This window comes from Pelodiscus sinensis, chromosome 1 (assembly GCF_052426305.1).
Source record: "Pelodiscus sinensis isolate ZL-2025 chromosome 1, ASM5242630v1, whole genome shotgun sequence".
NCBI classification, from domain to species: Eukaryota; Metazoa; Chordata; order Testudines; family Trionychidae; genus Pelodiscus; species Pelodiscus sinensis.
Genome location: NC_143052.1, coordinates 234,706,695 through 234,728,288, shown reverse-complemented (window position 1 = coordinate 234,728,288; position 21,594 = coordinate 234,706,695). Strand labels below are relative to the sequence as shown.

Sequence of the window (21,594 nt, the reverse complement as noted above, 5' to 3'; positions counted from 1 at the left end):
GAACTTGCTGCTGATTCAAGGAGACCTTGCTTCTCTACCCATTTCCAGCCGATAGATTGTATTAAAAGTCAGCTCAAATTCATCAGATACTTCCCTAATATTATTCCTCTGTCTAACAATTACTGTTGTGTCCCCAGGGATATTATGGGATTGTTGTAGGAAAGAGAGATGGTCTGTGCAGTCATGTAGTAGGGGGAAGGTGATATATGCTCTAACCAATACAGTTTCAGCAAAGGAAAATTATGTCCACTAATCTCTTAGAATTCTTTAAACATGTCATAGAGTAGTGGATAAAGGAGAACTGGTTGACATAAATGGAATTCCTAAGGGCCTTCATCAAGCTCCCACAGAAGAGACTACTGAACGAGTTTCATGGGGATAGCCATCTTAGTCTGTTTCAGCAGAAACAAGGAGTCCTGTGGCACCTTAAAGTCTAACACATGTATTTGGGCATAAGTTTCCATGGGCTGGAACTGACTTTGTCAGATACACGTGATGAACTGGGTTCCAGCCCACAACAACTTATGTCCAAATACATGTGTTAGTATTTAAGTTGCTACAGGACTTCTGGTTGTTTTTGAAGAAGCTCAGTAATTGAGCAGAGAGATTAAATATTGTCATGGATCAAGAACTGGGTAGGAGGTAAAGTAAAGAATAGGCTTAAAGGGTCAATTTTCATAATGGAAATGGTTAATGGACAGGTGTCTAAGGGTATGTCTACACTACAGGACAAAGTCAAATTAAGATGCACAACTTCAGCTACGTTAATTGTGTAGCTGAAGTTGAAGTAGCTTAACTCGGCTTTTGGTGCTGTAAACACTGCAGGGAGTCAAAGGAAGAACACTCTCCCTTCAACTTCCCTTACTCCTCATGAAAGCAGGGTTACTGGCATCAACTGGTGTGCCCCTCTAACTTCAAATTAGCTGTTTTACCTAGACCACTTATTCGAACCCTGGACGATCAATAGCGGCAGCTTCGATCTTCGTCTGTAGTGTAGACGTACCTAAAGGTTTGTAGTACATCCCATGTTATTTAACTAAGGCCCATGTCTTAGTTAGCAATGACTTAACAACATTGCAAAAATGACAGCTATTAAGTTACAGAGGATGAGACAGGTCTATGAAGCTCTCTAGAGAGACCTAAATAAATTAGGCGACAAATGTACATTGGAGGCAAAACATTCTGCTATTTTTATATCTTACGGGGTTCTAAATCAACTTTATAAACTTGAGAAAGGGATCAGCATTACTGCATAGAGCTACATAAAAAATTCTGCTCGATGTGCAGCTGCAGTCTAAAAAGCAAACACAATGTTAGATTGCACAAAGAATGGGATGATGAATAATACAGAACAGAATATTCTAAAGTCTTTATATAAATCAATAGCATGGCTTCATCTGAGTTTTGTGTACAGGACTGGTCACCACATCTGAAAAAATTAATGATACAGAGATGGTAGATTGGGAACTTCTGTTTTCCCTGTTTCATAACACAATACAAGGAGATATTTGATTAAATAAAAAGTGGGGAAACTCTAAACTGATAAAAATAAAATATACTTTTCCACATAACATATAATTGAAACTGTGGTGCTTATTGACAAAGGACGTTACAGAGACCAAGACTTAATTCAAAGTGACTGGATGTTTATATTATAACAAGATTATCCAGAGCTGACATAATGAATGATAAAACAGTTTTATGGGGGATATTAAACATCTTTCGTGACTTAAACCAATCTCTAATGAATAGATATTAGGATGAGACCTAATGTGTATGTAGGAGGAGGGGGTTAAGTTACTCCACATTTGTTATTGTAGGGTTCTTATACCTTTCCCTGCAGAGTGTGGTGCTGCTTATTTTTGGAAACAGAATAGGGAATGAGATTGGTGTTGAATGTGATCAAGTCCTATGTTTTATTCACTAGATTGGATGAGCCTATAGGTCTCTTCCACTTCTAGTGCCTATGAGTCTGTGCTTTTTCTCATGACCCTTAACAGCCGTTTACCTCCTCTTTTCTGTCCTTCATGAATTAGTCTTTATTCTTGGTTATCTCCTTGTCCCCTGAATTTCCCTTACTCTTTTTATGCTATTGGCATTAGAACCTTTTAACACATTCTCCTAACTTCTTCTTGAACCTTCAGTGAGAAAGTTTGATAGGTAACAACTGGCCATATTTTTGACTATGAAGCAAACAAATACTGCAGTAAATAGGGGAAGTTAGTCCCAAGTAAATCCACTGAAAACTTGAATTCACCACTTTTTATTAAACTAGAAGTTTTCTGAACCTTTTCACCTACATAAACATTACTGGTTTCAAATGCCATACAGAGAGATGGATAGTGCTAGATAGGGAGCATTGCATTCAGTCTAGAATCATTACTGTTACATATTTATCACTGCACAGTACTTTTTCTGAAAACTAATTACAAGTTAGGCATACAGAAGAAAACATTGCATAACTAGTTATTATTCTACAAGAAATGCCTTCTTACTCAGTTATTTTTGCTTAAACTAATTTTACAGTTAGGGTAAATATTGTGGATTTTTTTTCATCCGAAGGTTTCCTCTTCAATCTGAATAAAAGCTGAGTTTGCATGTTGTCTGACATTACCTGCTTCTGACTACAAAACTGAACATTTGTATTCAATTAGGCTACGTCTACACTGGCCCCTTTTCCGGAAGGGGCATGTAAATTTCACTAGTCGTCGAAAGGGAAATCCGCGGGGGATTTAAATATCTCCCGCGGCATTTAAATAAAAATGTCCGCCGCTTTTTTCCGGCTTTTAAAAAAGCCGGAAAAGAGCGTCTAGACTGGCCCCGATCCTCCGGAAAAAGTGCCCTTTTCCGGAGGCTCTTATTCTTACTTTGAAGAATAAGCCAGTCTAGACGCTCTTTTCCGGCTTTTTTAAAAGCCGGAAAAAAGCGGCGGACATTTTTATTTAAATGCCGCGGGAGATATTTAAATCCCCCGCGGATTTCCCTACGACGACTAGGGAAATTTACATGCCCCTTCCGGAAAAGGGGCCAGTGTAGACGTAGCCTTACTGAATTCTGATTTACAATAGGTGGAAAGGAAAATAGTTATAGTATAATATGCATTTGTGCGTAAAATAATACAATGTGTCAGTATGCACCTATGAATGAATTTGAACCTATGTAAAATAAATGCTTAGTAATACAGCATCTAGTATACCCGGTAATCTGCTGCATTATGTATGTGAATAATTACTGAATATAAAGATGTAAGAGTCACGGCATTTTTTTTTCTAATTTAGAAATTATATGAAATTTTAGAATGGTAGAAATGTAGGGTTGATAGAAGCATCAGAGATCCTTTAATCCAGTTTCTGGCACTGTGGCAGATTCAAGTATAGGTAGACCATCACTGACAGGTGTTTTGTCTAACCTGTTACAAAAAACTTCAAATGACAGAAGTTCTACAATCTCCCTTGGAAGCCTATTCCAGTGCTTAACTGTTCTTACAACTGGAAAGTTTTTTCTAATTTCTAATTGAAATCACCTGTTCTGCAAATTAATATGATATCATCTTACCCTACCTTCTGTGGACAGTGTCTTCCACAGCTTCAGTACATTTAACAGCACTTTTAATATTATTGCACCTGTAGTATATATTATTTCTTAACAGTCCAAAACAGTGTGTTTGAAATATTGCTTTCAGGCCTGCATACAATGCATATCTATATTGTAACCCCATGCATTCAAAATCATGAGTAATGAAACCCTCTCTCTCTCTCTCAAAAAAGAAAGAAAGAAAAAAGATTTGCTTTATAACCATGAGGTTTTTAAAAACAAGTATTGGATGTGTTTTTTTATTTGCCTTCTGGTTTTGGGTGTGTGTGTGTCATGTTTTCAAGCATTCATTCACAGCTACAAGGGCTGGAAACTTTCTGTTTTAAAAGGAAAGTGATAGTCTCACATATTAACTGTATTTCAAGAGCTGTTTTATCACATGCATCAAATATCATGAGACCAGTCCCAGAATGGTGAGAGAACTGGCAATTTTCTGCAACATCTTCAAGAGATCTGACAGTATTAAGTGTGTTGGCCAAGGATTATATGTAACTCCATTGGGGAGGGTAACCAAAGACTCCCCAGGGACTAAGAGTTGGGGCAGAGGATAGGCAAATTAACACAGTTTTCAATACTTAGAGAGAGGTGCCAACAACTGAGGGAGTTTTCATGTTCTAGTTCAGACTCGATTCTCCAGAGACCAAGAGACAAAGAAAGAAACGTTTGGATAATTAGCCTGAATTTAAACTTTAGGACTTCTTTCTGATAGAGCAAATGGACAGGAACTTCTCTTCCAGAAGTGTCCCAGGGTTGTAAGGACTTTGGCCCAATGAGGCCTCAAGACTGATGGGTGGTAACCTTAGAAGCACACACGTAGGTTCTTCTTTTCTTCTAAAATGTTTTCTCTGTTATACTTTCACTTGAAAAATAAATGTACCTGCTTAGAAGGAGTCGTTTGCAATTTAACTGTGGGCAGTTGCACTATTTATTGCCTCTGAGGAGAAAGCAAGGTTTGTTCAGGCAGTCTGGCTTGCTGAAGACCAGATAGTGTTGGCAGGGAGCTGTGCAGACTGGAAAAAACTTGATTAGGATAGACCTATATTTCCATCCAAGAGAGGAGACAATTGATGAGCTGAGAGACTACTATGGATGCCTTGGTGTCCACAAAGACAGAGACCTACAGATGCAGTTGTCCTGAACTGTGACCACATTCTCAAGTGTATATTTCTAGATTTATTTGACATTGAACTTGTAACATCTGAAATTTTGTGGTATACAATATTTGTTCCAGTTTTCAAGATTTTTTGACTGGTATTCTCAAAGGGTATGTCTACACAGCAAAGTTATTTCAAAATAACAGCCATTATTTCTAAATAACTTTCCTAGCGTCCACGCAGCCAAACCGCTATTTTGAAATTAATTTGAAATAGCGGATTGCTTATTTCGAATTTGGTAAATCTCATTCTATGAGGAATAATGCCAAATTCAAAATAGCTAATTCGAAATAAGCGCTGAGTAGATGCTTATTTCGAAATAGGGGGGCTCCAGCCCTTCCCAGGGTGCCCTGGTGGCCACTCTGAGCACAACCAGGAAAACTTCCTTTCCTCTCCTCTCCGCCAGCCCCGGAGCCCTTAAAGGGGTAGACTCTGGCCACAGTGCCTGTGCCAGCTCCAGGCCTGCCAGCACAGAGCCTGCAGTCACTGCCCCTGACCCAGTGACCCCACCATGAGCCAGGCAGCCAGTGTCAGCCAGCCCTCCACTGCTCCCCGGGCCCAGTCCCCCAGCTCCCAGGAGCCTACCAGGGGCCAGAGAAGGCAAATGCCTTCCTGGTCTAGTGCAGAGATCATGGACTTGATTGAGGTTTGGGGGGATGTCTCCAACGTCCAAGATCTCTACACTAGATGGAGGAATGTGACTGTCTACAGGAGGATGGCTGACAGCCTGGCCACCAAAGGCCACATGCGCACCCAGGAGCAAGTGCGCATGAAAATCAAGGAGCTGCGGCAGGCCTATGACAGGGCCATAGGAGGTAGGTCCCAAACAGGGGCAGACACCTGTCCCTATTTTGGCACCCTGGACCACATCCTGGGGGGTGGGATGGTCCGTGCCATCCCAGGGGTCATTGATCCTGGAGCAAATGGCCCTGACCAGGGCATGTAGGAGGAGCGCCAGCAACTGCAGGAACCCAGAGGGAGCGTGCCACGCAGCCAGGACCCCTGAGCCATCCCAGCAGACGCATCACCAGTGTCATCCGGGGAGGCAACAATATGTGAGTGCCATCACTGTCTCCTTATTGGGGGGCGGGGAGGGAGACCAGGGACGCATGGGCCTTGCTTACCACAAATCACGCAGCAACCTGTGCATGTGAGAGCATGTGCCGTGCCACCCCTGGGCACGTGGCCCCAGCTGGCTGCCACACAGGCCTTGGCCTGTTAGCCATACACATGTGTGAAGAGACATGACATGCTCCTGACCTCGGGGTGGGACACAGCAGGACGCCCTCCCTTCACAAGGCCATTGTACACAGAGGCAGGGGACATCTCCCCCCACCTCACCCACACTATACACAGCAGAAGGGCATGGGTACGGTCTCGAGACAGCTCCCGCTCCTGGGGATAGCAGGACATTCCGAACATGGCCCGTGTGCAAGTACATTGGCTCTGATGGTGCAGGCACGGTCATCCTCACGTAGAAGAAAGGGGCTGGGCTTCACCCACTGTCCCCCCAGGGAGAACTGACCACTTCTCTTCTTTCTTCACAGCCGCACCAGCTGCACGTGCAGAGTGCACCACCCCGCCTGGGACATGCTCCCACACCAAAGGGCTCCGCAGACCCACCCGTGCAGTGGAGGGGTATTGACAGCAGCACCTGGGGGCACTGCGAGCCCTACACCGCACCCTCCAGAACTGGGTGCAAGAAGACCTGCAGCTGCAGCAGGAGCAGCTTGCCCAGGGCCATGCCATCTGCCAACACCTGCAGACCCTGGTGCAGAGTGTGCTGCCTCCTGCCGCTCCAGTTCCTGCTGCCTATCCAGCTACCGCTCCTCCTCCCACTCCTTCTCCCCCATCCGCTTCTCCCTCCACACCCTCCATTCCCTCCCTACTTTCTGTCTACTCCCTATCCCCACTGGGAACGCCGAGGCCCCCACATCCACAGTGCTGGGAGACAGTTGGCCCAGCGAGACCCCCACCTCTGAGCATCCCCTCCCCCTTCTTCCCCTTGCTTCCCCCTTCTAGCTCCCTCCTCCCAGGTTTCCTCCTCCCCTCTCTCACCCTCTCTCCTCCCTTCTCCCACCTCATTTCCCCAGTCTCACCAGAGTTTCATTCCTCCCCTTTATTTAGTTTTGTTAAATAAAGACAGTTCATGTTTATGAAAAAATGTGTATTTTATTTTACATCAGGAAGGGAGGTTGGGGGGAGGGCTAAGTGGAAGGACGAGGAATGAAGCATAAGCCCCCAGTGGGGCAGACCAGGGAGGCCCTTAGTGCTCCTCAGGGTGGAAGCTCTCCCGCAGGGCCTCCTGGATACTGCCAGCCCCCTGATGGATCTCCTGGATGGCAGCTTGCAGAAAGTGCAGCCAGGCTCACAGCAACGCATCCAAGAGAAGCAGCACAGTGCCCAGAGGCAGCTCTGGCTCCATGTTGCAGAGTGCTGTGGTGTCCCGAGTGAGGGCAACCAGAGCATGCAGAGACAAAATGCTTTGCTGTCCCTCATTGAGGTAGGCAAGCAAGCAGGGAAACCTGAGAACCAGCTGCCCAGGGGGTGGTGGTGTCCCTTTAAGCACAAGCCTCAGATAGCCTCAGGCAACAGCCACACAAATAAACTCCTGACCTGATGTCCTGCCGGACCTGGTTCCGGCCGGCCTTAAATGCAATTCAGTGTCCACTCAATGTGGACGCGCTATTTTGAAATAGCAAAATGCTATTTCGAATTGCATTTTGTGTGTAGACATGTTATTTCGAAATAGCGCTGTAGTGTAGACATACCCAAACAGTATTAAGAAGAAATAAATGTTTTCGTTTTACAAAATCTCTTTTAAATTTATTTAGCCATTTCTGGGCCGTCAGCATTAAAAATTAGTTACTATCTTGTGGCATAAAGCTTATAAGAGAGAGGATTGATTTATCATAACAATTTTGTCCTTTTTATTAATTTTTTAATTTTTTTTATAATTGGAAATTCAAATTTAGTCAAAAATATGCCACCTAATCCCAATGTAAAATATCAGTACAATAAAGGCAAATTTGGAGGGGTAAGATAAAATGGATTTCCTTGAGTAAACATCAGAGTTTCTATGAATTCTGTGTCACAATGGGTTTTATCTCAAACTAAAATTATGTACCAAAGCAGAAAGTAAATAGTAGAGAAACTAGTAGAAAAAGGCCATCAAAACCATTTTTGTGAAACTGTGGATAAGAAATAATCCTAAGAAAAATATGAAAGATTTTAACATCTTCAATAAGGTCGCCCCCGCTTTTAATGAACACTCTGATTCTCTCCATGGTTAGAAGTTTCATTGCCAAATCCAGGAAGATGATGTGGGAGGACAAAGCTATCCTGCTGTAACAGATTGGTTTCTATACACTGAATAGCAGACTTCTCAGAAGATGTTTCTGTTGACACTGAGAATTCAGCAGTCATATAACCCAGGAGAATTGGCTCTTAGACAAATAAAAATTTTAAGGGCTGAGAAGCATATCTTAGAAATGTCCTAGCTTTAGGGCAGAATTACTAGCAATGCTTTCTATCTGCATTCCTAGTTCCACAGCTGCAAGAGCTGAAGTGAAGCATTCCCCCCCCCTTAGGAAGATCCTGGGTATATTTTTGAGCTAAGTGTTTCTTTCTTGGTTTCTGTGGGGTCTGAATTCTGCTGAACTTTATCCCCTGGAGGAAGCAAATATACCTTTTGTTCATAAATGAAAATGGGTGTGATAGGCAAAGAACCCCCAACTTTTAAATGTAAGTAATTTAATTCTTTGGTGCGATGGGATGAGATAGTGGCCCAGGGTCTGGCCTGGGAAGGTGTTTAGTGTTTAGGTCACACAGTTATAGGCCTGGTGAACCGTACTACAGTTCTCCATTCTGTAAAGATATAACCATAATAAACCATTACTGTAAGAATTCATTTTTCAAAAAAATTTGTTTTTCAAAATGCGTCTTGATGAAGTGGGTCTTTGCCCACGAAAGCTTATGCTGCAGTACATCTGTTAGTCTATAAGGTGCCACAGGACTCCTTGTCATGTTTCAAAATGTAATTAATTGATCTTTTGAAAAATTATTCCTTGCATCAGGCACTCATAGCAATAAGGAATAGTTCTCGTGTATAGCCAGCTGTACAGTGGTTGGCTGTCTGTGTGTAAAGGATTTGCTGTATAATAAAAATTACTGTGTACAGCTGTTGGTGGCACTTATCTGATAAGAGAGTCATACGATGAACAATCTGCCTGAAAGAGCTGAAAGGCACAGCAATTCTATAGTGAAACTTCAAACCAGATGATGCTCTGATTAGAGGCACCCACAGAGATTACACAGGTATAATAAATCATTTGAGATTTTAACTTCAAATAACATAAAAGAATGCAGTTTTTATTAGAAAATAAACTGTTTATCAAGAACATTTTGAAGGTGACATTTATAACTCATAAACCATCTTGGAATGGTTAGTTAGATTACTTCATTGGCAGAACACTCAGAGACTTTGTTCTGAAAAAGAATTAAGGCAGGCCATGAAATAGCCATTGTTATTGAGCAAGAATGCACAGCTTGTTTATACCTATTTCTTTTTTCAAATAAAAACATTTCATATTTTTTTAAAAGTGGTGATTTATAGAACTGTAACAGTGGTGTTACTAAGTATTAAATACAATTCTCAGCACAACTGACTAGTATAATATGGAGTGACTGTAACTGCCACAGAGCAGGTTTGAACCTGGGAGACTTAGTGTAGGAGCCTCTACAGCTTGAGCTATAAAGCCAGCTGCCTCTCAGTTTAAGCTGTAGAGCTCCCTTATTCTTATCTCTCCCTGTAAGCGGTCTAAGTGCCACTGCATGAGACAGCGAACCACATTAAGGCTATGTCTACACTGCACCTCTCTTGCGCAAAAGCGTATGCAAATGAAGTATGGATTAGCATATTGCCATGCTTAATTTGCATAATTAATTAGGGTCCGTTTTTGCACAAGAGACTTTTGCGCAAAAAGGAACGGTGTAGACTGCTTCTTTTTGCACAAAAACCCCTCTTGTGCAAGAGAAGTTCTTCCTCATCTTTTCAGGAAGAATAGCTCTTGCACAAGAGGGGAGGTTTGTGCAGAAAGGAGCCATCTACACAGCTCCTTTTTGGGCAAAAGCCTCTTGCGCAAAAATGGCCCCTAATTAGCAATATGCTAATCCACACTTCATTTGCATAGGCTTTTGCACAAGAGAAGTGCAGTGTAGACATAGCCTAGGTGTGTGGGTTACATGGCAACAGTACATTCAATTAATGAAACAAAACAGAGAAGTGTAAAACCTTCAGAAAAAATTCTCCTCGTGGTAGCGAGTGATACTGAGGCAAAACATTGCTTGCTAAGCAATGTTTGGGTCATGCTGATTAACCTGTCATGCTTGTTGCATGCACATAATTTTTAGTATTAATTTTATTAATCCAGAGTGCACCTAACATCATGGCTCATTTAAACAAATATCAATCTATGAGTGCCTGCAATGGGCAGCAGTACTAACCCTTTCTCCATAAAGCATCAACCCATAAGGAAAGAGTTCAGAATAATAGGTAAAGACTGTGCCTTAGTTTAGACCTTTCTGGTAAAGAATTTGCCAAAAAGAGCAACCTTCAACCACCCTTTGAAGTCTAACTCTCTCAGACTTGAATGATGAAGGATCTGCTTACTTAGAAGGTGCTCTTCCAATTCTATATGCAGCCAGAAGAAGGTATACACATCTCCTTACTAAAACAAACTAACTAATTTGGTAAATGTAGAGAGAGGACAAAAAGCTGAGTGGAAGACAACTTGTGTGAAAGTACGTTTACACTGCAGCGTTAATTCGAGTTAACTTAATTCAAAATAGTTAATTTGAATTAAGCTAATTCAAATTAGTGCATCTACACACAAAACCTATTTCGAAATAGCGTTTTGCTGTTTCAAAATAGTGCGTCCACACTGAGTGGACCCTGAACCGAAGTTAAGGCTGGCCAGAACCAGTGCTGGCAGGGCATCAGGTTAGGACTTAGTGTGTGGGGCTGCTGCCTGAGGCTAACTGAGCTCTGTGCTTAAAGGGACCCTACCCCCACCCGGACAGATAGTTCTCAGGATTCCGCACTTGCTTGTCTACCTCGATGAGGGACAGCAAAGCAGTTCTGCCCTGGAGTGCCGTGAGTGCCCGAACTCGGGACACCACAGCACTTGGCCACATGGAGTCAGAGCTGCCCCTGGGCACGCCAGTGCTTCTCGTGGGGTCGTTGCCATCAGCCCGGCTGCACTTGCTGCAGGCTGCCACCCGGGGGGTCAGTCGGGGAGCTGTCAGGATCCAGGAGGCCCTGCAGGAGAACGTCCATCCTAAGGAGCGCCCAGAGCCACCCCAGTCCTTCCCACCAGGGGCTCGTGCCCCATTCCTTCCTCACATCCTTCCACTTACCCCTCCCTAGCCCCCCTTCCTGATGTCAAACAAAAGACATGTATGTTCAAAAATAGAAACTGGGTTTATTGAACAAAACTGGGGTGGGGGAGGGGATGAACCTCTGGGGAGACTGGGAAAAGGAGGTGGGAGAGGGAAAGAGAGATTGTGGAAGAGGGGAGGGAGAAACCTGGGAGGAGGGAGCTGGAAGGGGGAAGCCAGGGGAAGAAGGGCCAGGGGAAGCTCAGGGCCCAGGATTGAGGGTCTCGCTGGACCAACTTGATTTTCATACAAACCTACTCCTGGGTTCGCATGTGGCTTTTGGTGGCCAGGCTAGCAGTTATCCTGCCATAGACGGCCACATTCCTCTATCTAGTGTGGAGTAACGGTAGTTCAAATTAGGATCTTTAATTCGAACTACCTACTCCATGCTGCGTGTAGCTGCGGGCACGGAGTTCGGACTAAGGGGGATTTTAAAATGGCGGTGCCCGGGAACATGCAAATGAAGCCCGGGATATTTAAATCCCGGGTTTCATTTGCAACTCTGCTTTCCCTCATTACCTTACCTAGCTCAAACTAACAAGCTAGTGTAGATGTACCCTAAGAGACTGACAGGACATTGAATAGAGGATATTAAGGCCCTGCTGAAGTAAAATGGCAATTGCAGGTATAGCAGAATTTCAGAGATACAAACACCAGAGTTACAGAGTGACTGGTCAACCACATACCTCATTCCACACTGGAAATATGCAACCAGGCAGCAGCAACGAAAAAGAAAACCCAAAACCAAATGCAATACAGTGTTAAACATATACTACTTTGCCTCTATTTTTTTTTGTGGTGTATTTCTTCTGCACAATAATGTTTCAAAGCTGTACTAAGTCATTGTTCAGTTGTAAACTTTTGAAAGAACAACCATAGCATTTTGTTCAGAGTTAGAGATTACAGTTACTCATACAGAACAATCTGGATCATGGGGCACCAGCAGACATAATTTACTGAATTACTGTAGTTATTTTGTTTTAACAAGGAGATGTTTCAGTACTGTTATATGTAAATGTGCACATTTAGGAACAAAGAACATAGGCTGCAATGATAGGATGGGGGATTCTTTCTGGGAAGCAGTGTCTCTCGGATTTTGAGGATGGTGGTAGATAATTTCCAAAAAATGGGCTTCCAGTGCAATGCTGTGGCCAGTAGGACCAGTGCTATCTTTACATGCATGAAGAGAGGAATCTCAAGTAGGAGCAGAGTGGTTATTTTACCTCTGTATTTGGCACTTCTATATTCGGCTCTCATACAGTGTCCAGCTCTGTCACAATTCAAGAAAGATGTTGATACATGGGAGAGGGCTCTAAAAAGATCCATGAGAACTATTGAAGGTTTAGAAAACAAGCTTTATAGGGAGGAACTCAAGGAGCTCAATCTTTTTAGCTTAACAAAGAGATAGTAAAGGCATGACATCAATACAATCAGCAAGTGTCTGCAAGGAAAACAAATATATAATCAGTCTAGCAGAGAGAGGTATAACACAATCCAGTGGCTGGAAGCTGAAGCTAGACAAATTCAGACTAGAAATGAGTTGTAAAAATGTTAACAGTGAAGTTAATGAACTATTGGAACAGTTAACCAGGAGTCATGATGGATTCTCCTTCACTAGCAATGTTTAAATCAAGATTGAATGTTAGCCCATATTTCATACCTAATTACTTGGCCATTAACTGCAATTTCTCTTCCTTTTACTACAAGTAGGGAAATAATCTTTTGTGTTTCTTTTATTCTCACTAACCTGTATTTGTTGTAGGCCATTCACAGAATACGTAGCATGACTGAAGCTTAAATGCAGTTCATCAGACAATCACACTTCTTGCACTCAAGAAACATTAACCATTGGAAAAAATCAAACTCCTTTTAAAAACATGCCCCCAACAATCTTTGATTAATAATGCAACTCATTGTTAACTAGATTATATATAAACTAGATGTATCCCAGAAATTAAAATGTATCTGCTGAAAGTTACATATATATGCCACTATCCATCGCTGCTACTATGCCTTGTATTATACTGCTTTTTAAAATATTGTTTAAAGTACAATATTATTTTCTAGGAGATGACCCATTCCTGGCCTCCACCACTCTCAGCTATTCACACACCTGGAAAAGTGGAACAGGGAAAGTTTCCATTTCTGAACAAGGTAAGAAATTCTATATAGTCTAGAAACCCATCTCCCCCTTCACCTGAATATGCAGCCTCAACTCTGATCCCCCAAAAACCTTATTCTGCCACTAGCTAGACTGCTATGTATATATTTGCAGAAGACAGAGAGAGAGTATATGGGGTAGTGCTGTAAAAGTTATTGCATGAGTCTGGGGTAAGTGTGAGGCATGTGCTGGAGCTGTGGGGAAGTGATCCAGGGAATTAGAGCAGCAATGCAGTTATGTAAGAGGATATTGCAGACAGCTGTTAAATCAGGGGTGGGCAATCATTTTTGATGGGGGGCCACTCCAAGAATTTGGTAAGTGATGGAGGGCTGCACTCTTCCATAATATTAATGGAGGAAGTGAGGGGCCTGGGATAGAGGTTGGGTGCGGAAGAGAGGTAAGGGTAAGGAATTGGAGTGCAGGAGGGTGTGTGGGGTCTGGGAGGCAGTTTGGATGGAAGTAGTTGTGACCTGGGACACTGGACTAGGGTGCAGGGGTTTGAGTTGTGCCTGGGACAGGAAAAGGTTGTAACCTGGGGTGCAGGGGTTTGGGTTGGGAGCTAGGGCAGGGGACTGGGTTGCAGGAGCTTGAGATGTGACCTAGAATGGGGGGGGGGGGGGGTTGTTACCTTGTCCAGGGGATTGGGATACAGGAGGGGGTGCAGGGATTTGGGTTGGGACCTAAGGCAGGAGGGGATTGTGATTTGGAGCAGGAGATTGGGGTGTCATCTGGGAGGAAATATGGGTGTAGGAGAGGGCCAGAGGATTTGGGTTATGTGAGGTAGAGGGGCAGGAGTGGGGGACAGAGGGTTGGGAGAAGGAGGAGGCTGAGGTGCCAGAGGTAGGCTCTGGCTCGGAGACTTACCTGGGTGATTCCCAGCCAGCAGCCCAGCACATTTCTGAGGTAGCCTGCCTGCCTGCCCCGCTGCAGGGTCCATGTATGTGGAGGGAAGGGGAGCATAGTGCTTCGTGTGCTGCCTGTTAGTCAAACAGAAACTGACCAATGGGATTGTGCTGGGGACGAAGCAGAGCATGAAGCCTTCTCCCCCTTCCCCTCTGGGCTTACAGTTGTGAAAGGGAAACTGCCTGGCAGCTGCTTTTCTGAGCGGCGTGCAGGTGGGGTGAGGCAAGCAGGGAGCCTGTCTGGGGCTCCCCGCCACATCCGCAGGCTGGATCTGGTGGGTTGGCAGGCCGGATCCAGCCTGCGGGACATATTTTGCCCAGTCCTGTGCTATATACAGGGGCCCTAGATTGGGACACAGAGTAAGGAGTGGGCTGGGTCCCCCTTAAGCCTCATTAGCCACTGGAGGGGAAGAGGGCTGGACTCTGAGCCAACCCAGAAGGGGAACAGAACTATAGTAGCCTAAAGCTGGAGAGTTGTGGCCAGAAAGGCCTTAAGAGGGTGAAGACATTGCCTCCAAGAAAGGAGGCCTCACCCCACCTGCATGCTGCTCTGTTACGGATAGGGGACACGCTGAAAGACAGTAGAGGGTCCTGAGAGAAGCCCCTGTTAGACTTTTATCCTATAAGGGGTTTGATTTGTTTTACAAACTGTGTGAGACTTGGCCAGAGGGCTGAGTCACTGAAGAGCCACTACAAACAGAGAGTGCAGGCACACGCACTTGGCCAGGGACCACTCACGAGAGGTGAGTGCGACCCCATTACTATGTAGAAAAAATATTTAAAATCATATTAAGGCATTTCTCTGACTCCCTCTGAGTCTCCATAATTATGTGTTTTGTAGACTCAGAAATACAGAGATTTAAATAATTTTATAAAGTTCCTAAAACATGCATAAACTATTTTATTTTCTCTAACAGAATGTGACATATGCATAGATCAGACAATGGTCTTGTGTAGCTTCCCCATTCGTGAGCACTGTGATTATCCTAAATTCTTAAAACCTCTGTAAGCATACCAGAAATCTGTGGATTACATACACACATGTGCCTGGCAATCTAACAGCAACACAAGGATAAGTGAGGGATATAAAGATCTAAATGCAAGGATCTAAATGCAGGATATAAGATTTGTTACTTACTTTCCGCAGATATGCAGAGATTAGGATGCTGAAGGCATCTTGTTCGTTTTCTGTGGAATGGTGTGAGATCAGTACAGGTCATTTTTAGTGACTTCTTCAGTCAACTCAAGGGACAGTATTGATGGACTCCAGAAGAAGTACCAGCATACCATCCCTCTTCAGCACAGGGAATATCCCAGTGTCTGAGAGTATTTTTGAGTTAGGGAAGGGGAAACAGAGAGAAATTGCCTCATGGTTATGATCTTGGAGAACTCCTTCCTCCTTCAAAGTATACAAAGTAATTTTGCTCATGCTCAGTCTTTTTATAGTAATAAAATATCAGCATTTTTAATTCTAATACACACTGAACTATTCTTAATCTGTATCTCAACTGATTAGTGATAGGACAGCATGAGACTTGCAATTTATTAATTAGACTATTAAAGTTTCAGGGATTATAAAAATTGCAGCCAGGCTGGATTTGGAATCGTTCTAGAAATTAAAGCTAAATTATATCTATCTGTATCGATATAATGATATATTAAGAGAGAGAGCAAGAAAGAGAGAGAATACACAGCACAAAAATTAAACCTATATTAATGTTAAAGGTCCAAGTTAAATCTTCAAGGAAAGGAAATTCAGTGTCAAATTTGAAATGTGCAGACTGTGTTGGATATCCTCCATCCCCTCACGACAATGAGAGTTCATTAAAATATCAGATCAGAAACATCTCTTTATCTAGAAGAAGGTTTAAAGATCCATTTTATTCTTAATTTTGAATTTCCTTTCTTTGTGGGATTAATCTGTACTCTATAGTTCCTTTATTTTTCATTTTTCAAACCTTAAAGATAATTGAATCCGTGCATAATAGGACAACCCATATATTCCTCTACTATCTTTACGAGACTTTGTTAGGTACAAATGATCATGCATTATCGTATTGCAGTTTTATTACAAACATCTTTAAAAATAAAATGTAAATGAATAATTAAATCTGCTAAATAAGAGCATACTGGAATAAGGCATAAGAAAACTAAGCTACATCTTAGAGCCCCACAGTATCAGAAGCCTCTAAAAAAGAAAGTACTGATTCCCTTTCAAATGTTATTAAAATTGGTTGATAAATAAAGGAGAGATGGGGAAAAGAAGATTCTTACTAAATATAGGCATTTTTGTTCAAATATGACAGAAATAAATACATGTAGCACAAATACCCTTACCCTGCCCTAATCCTTCATTAATTGTTCATTATTGATATGTGGGAGGCCAGGGCTGAGTTAAAAAATGGTAACTGCATTGTAAAATTAGTATTTCTAAGAGTAAGTCTGCTATAATCTCCTAAGGCAGCATATTGCTGGCCATGGACAACTGGTAAAATTCTGACTATGCCTTCATAACTTATTTAAACAAACAGATAGACAAACAAACAAACTCACTGCTGGGGAAAACGTGAAGTGTCATACAGCATTCACACCAAGCTCAGACTCATATGGGAGTCAGCCTAGGAATGAGCTCATGCATAGCATGTCCCTTGGCTGGTATATGTTGGACCTCCCTGATCTGGCACCTTGGAACCTGCGTGGATGAGGGATTTTGCCAGACTAGGGGAGATCATTTCTGGTCCCCTTGCCACCAGCCCCCAGTCTGGCTCTGCTCCTAGGCTGGCCTCTTACCCAGCTTCCTCTCCACCACCAGCCCTGCTTACCCCAACAGCCCTGCCATGGAAGCTCATGGTCCCACCACTGGGGCTCCCATCCCCGCTGTGTTACACCACTGCTCTGTGGCTCGCACTCCCATCCCACCCATAGCTGACCACCCCCGTCACTGGGGTTCCCAGCCCCATGAGCCCTGTCACGGCAGCACTGGCCCTGCCAGCCCTCAGTCTCACTACTGGAGGTCCTGGCCCCACCACAACAGAACAATTCTCCGTTGCCAGGGCTCTCAGTTCTAGCAGCCCTGCAGCAGCTGCACCGCTGCCACTGCCATGTCTCCTGGCCCTGCCACAGCAGACGACTGCTCTGCTGGAGCCCACTAGCATTACTGTTGCCGGCTCAGCTGGACTCCCGCAGAAGGAATCCCAGCCTCTGAGCCCCCTGAAGCCAGCCTGGCTGGGCTCCTACTTCTGGCCCTCCACCGGGACTTTCTGGTCCAGCACAAAACTTTGTGTGGATACATTTTTTATTTCCTTAACAAAATTAAACAATTTTTTCATTTATTCATATAAAAAGGGTAATTTTCCTTATTTGTGGGGTCATCTCTCTCTCTTTCTCTCTCTCTTTAAGTCATAATCCAAGATAAGATTTGGTTGGCATTCCCTATTGTAGAAACAATTTTGTGTCTTTTTTTAGTCTAACTTTTTTTAGTTAGATTATTATTCTATTTTTACAGTTTAGTCTTTGTATATATGCAAATATAAAGCTCTTGTATTTATATATTTAGTGTCTTTTTTGTCACAATAATAAATTCATTTTTTATGGAATGGGGCTTCTTACATTTGACTTAGCTTAGGTCCACAATATCATAATCTTGCCCTGCTTGTGAGAAAGAGCTTTCATGTTCATGTTTACTCTGTTGTGTGAAAAGAGGATGCAGTAAATTCTGGGGATTGCGTGGTTCTTTTGCTTCGTTTTTGAAAGAAAGAAAGAAAGAAAGAAAGAAAGAAAGAAAGAAAGAAAGAAAGAAAGAAAGAAAGAAAGAAAGAAAGAAAGAAAGAAAGAAAGAAAGAAAGAAAGAAAGAAAGAAAGAAAATTAAGTACTCCATGTCTATGTAGCTATGTACAATTGTATGAGGTCACTATAATGTTGGTGTTTGGGGACTATTTTCTCCACTCTCAGAGAACCTGTCTCTCTTCACAAGTGTGTTACATACACATTCTTAACAGAAGCTTAAATATTGAGGTCAAGTGATCCCTCCCCGGTCACCAATTTTCAGCCTCTGACAGACAGAGGCGAGGGGCACAGTTCCTACCCATCCTAGCTAATAAGTATTGATCAGGGGCGGGCAATAATTTTGATGGGGGGCCACTCCAAGAATTTGTAAAGTGGTTTGTGGCTGCACTCTTCCGTGAAATTAATGGAGGAAGTGTGGGGGTCTGAGATGGAGGTTGGATGCAGAAGGAAGCTTGGGGTAAGGAAGGGAGTTTGGGTGAAGGAGGCAGTTGTGACCTGGGGCACTGGACTGGGGTTGGATTATGACCTAGGGTGGAGAATTGGGGGTACAGGAGGGGGTGCAGGGATTTGGGTTGTGACCTAGGGCAGGAAGGGACAGGGAATTGGGGTGCCAGATCTGGGAGGGGGTATGGGTGCAGGAGGGGGGGGCAGAAGATTTGGGTACATAGAATGGGGGGCAGAGGGTTGGGAAAGAGAAGGGATGGGGTGCCAGAGGCAGGGTCTGGTCAAGAGACTTACCAGCTAACAGCCCTTTCCTGAATCAGCCTCCCTGCCAGCCAGTGTTCCCTTGCAGGGAGCCCTGAGCCTCTGACTGGGCGGGTCTGATTAATCACCTGTGAAGCTGTCCTGCTGTGAATCTTAGAGGGAACACTGCTGCCTACCCTCCCCCTCCCCATCCCTCCTCTCTCCCCCAGGCTGCAGCTATGTGCTCTGGAACCCCTTGTGCTTCATGGCTGTCTGTTATTGAAAGCAGCCAGGAACTGGCCAATGGGATTGTACTGGGGGTGAGCACAGCTCATAAAGCTTTCCCCCCTACCCTCCAGACTCACAGTTTTTAAAGAGAAACCACCCTGCAGCCTCATTTCTTGGCAGTGTGTGGGTGGGGCGAGGCAAACGGGGAGCCTGCCTGGGGCTCCTCTCAGTGTCTGCAGGCTGGATCCGGTGGCTTGGCCCAAGCCTGGTATTGATGGACTTATTCTCTGTGAATTTATCTAGTTCTTTTTTGAACCTGTTAAAGTCTTGGTTTTCACAACATCCTCTGGCAAGGAGTTCCACAGGTTGACTGTGTGCTGTGTGAAGAAATACTTCCTATTGTTTGTTTTATGCCTGCTATCTATTAGATGTGAATGGCTCACCTTTACCACATATAATTGCTTTTTAAGAATTGAAAAAAAATGATGCCTGGAAAGTTAGATAGTTTGATTGCATGCTAGAGTAGCATTTGAATTCAAAGATATCTCTCATCACATCACTGCCGCAAACTGCTCCTGCTTATTTTGTGATTATACTCCAAAAGACATAAGGGGGCAAGCTTTTATATAAGGATGTGAGGAGTTGTCAACTACCCAGTAAGCCTAGGCATATGAGGTAGTCGGGTCGACTACTTGCTTCCTCCTCCCCCTTGCTGCCTCTGTGGCCCCAGGTCCCGGGCACGCAGCGCCCCTTACAGCTGCCATCAGGCACCCCCCATAGGTTGGTGCCCTGGGCAGCTGCCTGGTTAGCCCCCCCTTAATCCGGCCCTGGCTGGGACCCCCCATGGACAGGGCTGCTGGACCTGGTGCAAGCTCAGCTTAGTCCCATCTCACGCTGGGTCTGGGTCCTACTCCCACTGTGCCTCTGCATTTTAAATGTTGTAGAAGCTGGGTCGCCTGCACAACTGGCTGTTAACTACATTTAAACTGCAGAGCCACCGCAGACTTCCCTTATGACTAATCATGTAGTTCAATTAGTGGATGACCTGCCTCTTAACATCCTTACTTTTATACCTCTTCATCAGAAGTAATAGTAATTGGGGCAGATCCCCCAAAGTAGACAGTTTAAAATATAAAACGTGTTGCCATATTGTGAAGTGTAGCACAGATGATAGCTTATAAATCTTATCTATAAATCTCTTAGGATAGCATTGAAATTTAAGAATCTGCTCAGCCTGGTCCAGGTGAGAGGAAGGATTTAACTGCACCAAGACATGGGCATAAATAAATAGTCCCCTTCTTATTTGGTTATCTGGGGGAATGGGTCAGTGTCCTGAAACTGACATGGTACAGAGCTGCCTTCCTGTGGCAAGTTAGTTTCTGGCTCTCTAGCCTCCCTTAAAGGAGCAATACTGCTTTTTTGAAAAGTCAGAGAAAAATCCACACCACGTAATGTGCAGTGAGATCATATCTGGTATGTAGTTTGGCTGTGAATAACAGATTCATATTATAGGTGTGTAAATTGCAAACCGAAACCCTGCAGTCTGGCAACTTACATTTCTAGAGTTGATTTAGGGCTGACCCTTCAAGATTCTGATTGCTCCCATTTTAGTGGCCCTGGTTTACTTGCAAGTTGAAGTTGCTGAGATGTGCTATGAGCTTAAGTGTTTACGTTTTCAACCGTGCTCCTATTCAACTCAATGGAAAAGCTCCTTTTGATTTTAATGAAGCAAGATCACTTCCTTAGTGGATTTAAGTGTGAATTTCTGCATTTTCATTCTGTTTATTTCAGTAAACTTAACTTTAAATGCCCACGCTTCTTTGTGTTTTTAATTTTTAGGAAAAACTATACTCTTCTTGATTGCTTTTTTCCTTCAATAATTAATAAAGATTTACTGACATAACCACAGCATAATGACATTTTTAGGCTGGAAATAAAAATAATAATTGCATGTTATATTGAGCCCGTCTGTTAGCTCAGAACTCCCATCAGGACTAAAGTTTTAGCTGCAAATCTAACTTCTTCTTTGAAAGTAACATATGTATTAGTATGTTTGCCTGTTATCTCAATGTTGCTGTCTTTATTGTCATAATTGAGGAACACACCAAAATGGTATAGTGTTATAAAGTTTATTTCATACATAATTGGAGTTCTGCATGGAATGTTTGCCCTCCTTAGCTCATAATCCATTTCTCTTGTGTCTCCTCCACCCAATGATGGCTACCCTGCATGACAGTCAGAGACACCTGTCTTTATTATTTTTTGAAAAGAAGGGTGGAAATACTTCAAATGATTTGGAACCATTAAGTTGACTTAATGTTTGTTAAAACTTGGTGATGCAGTTCAAAGTGCTCAAAATGTTTTTGGAGAAATTGCTAAACTGAAAATTATATGATATAAGTGCTGTGCCATACTTATGGTAACTAAGATTCCATCTTTAGCTATTGTAGAAGGCACCCAAAGAACAAGAATCCATAAATAATACACAGTAATACAGCACCAATATGATGTTAGTACATATCATACTTTACAACCTTTTTCATATATTAAGCCTGAAAATAGTGCATAATTGCAATGAATTATTTAAAACAACCAATCTAAACTAACCTACTTGGAAGATTTAATGCACGGCAGACTATCGGTGTT

General features: G+C 43.2%; 1 protein-coding gene across 3 annotated transcripts in view; it reads left to right on the top strand.

Annotated features, from left to right (window-relative positions):
• AFF3 (ALF transcription elongation factor 3) overlaps window positions 1-21,594 on the top strand; it is a 456,198-nt gene that overhangs the window by 251,659 nt on the left and 182,945 nt on the right. For all 3 annotated transcript variants that reach the window (XM_075916914.2, XM_075916923.2, XM_075916908.2), the window contains exon 5: window positions 13,254-13,340. In XM_075916914.2, coding sequence (XP_075773029.2) covers window positions 13,254-13,340 — 87 coding nt within the window. The remainder of the gene's footprint in view (window positions 1-13,253; window positions 13,341-21,594) is intronic.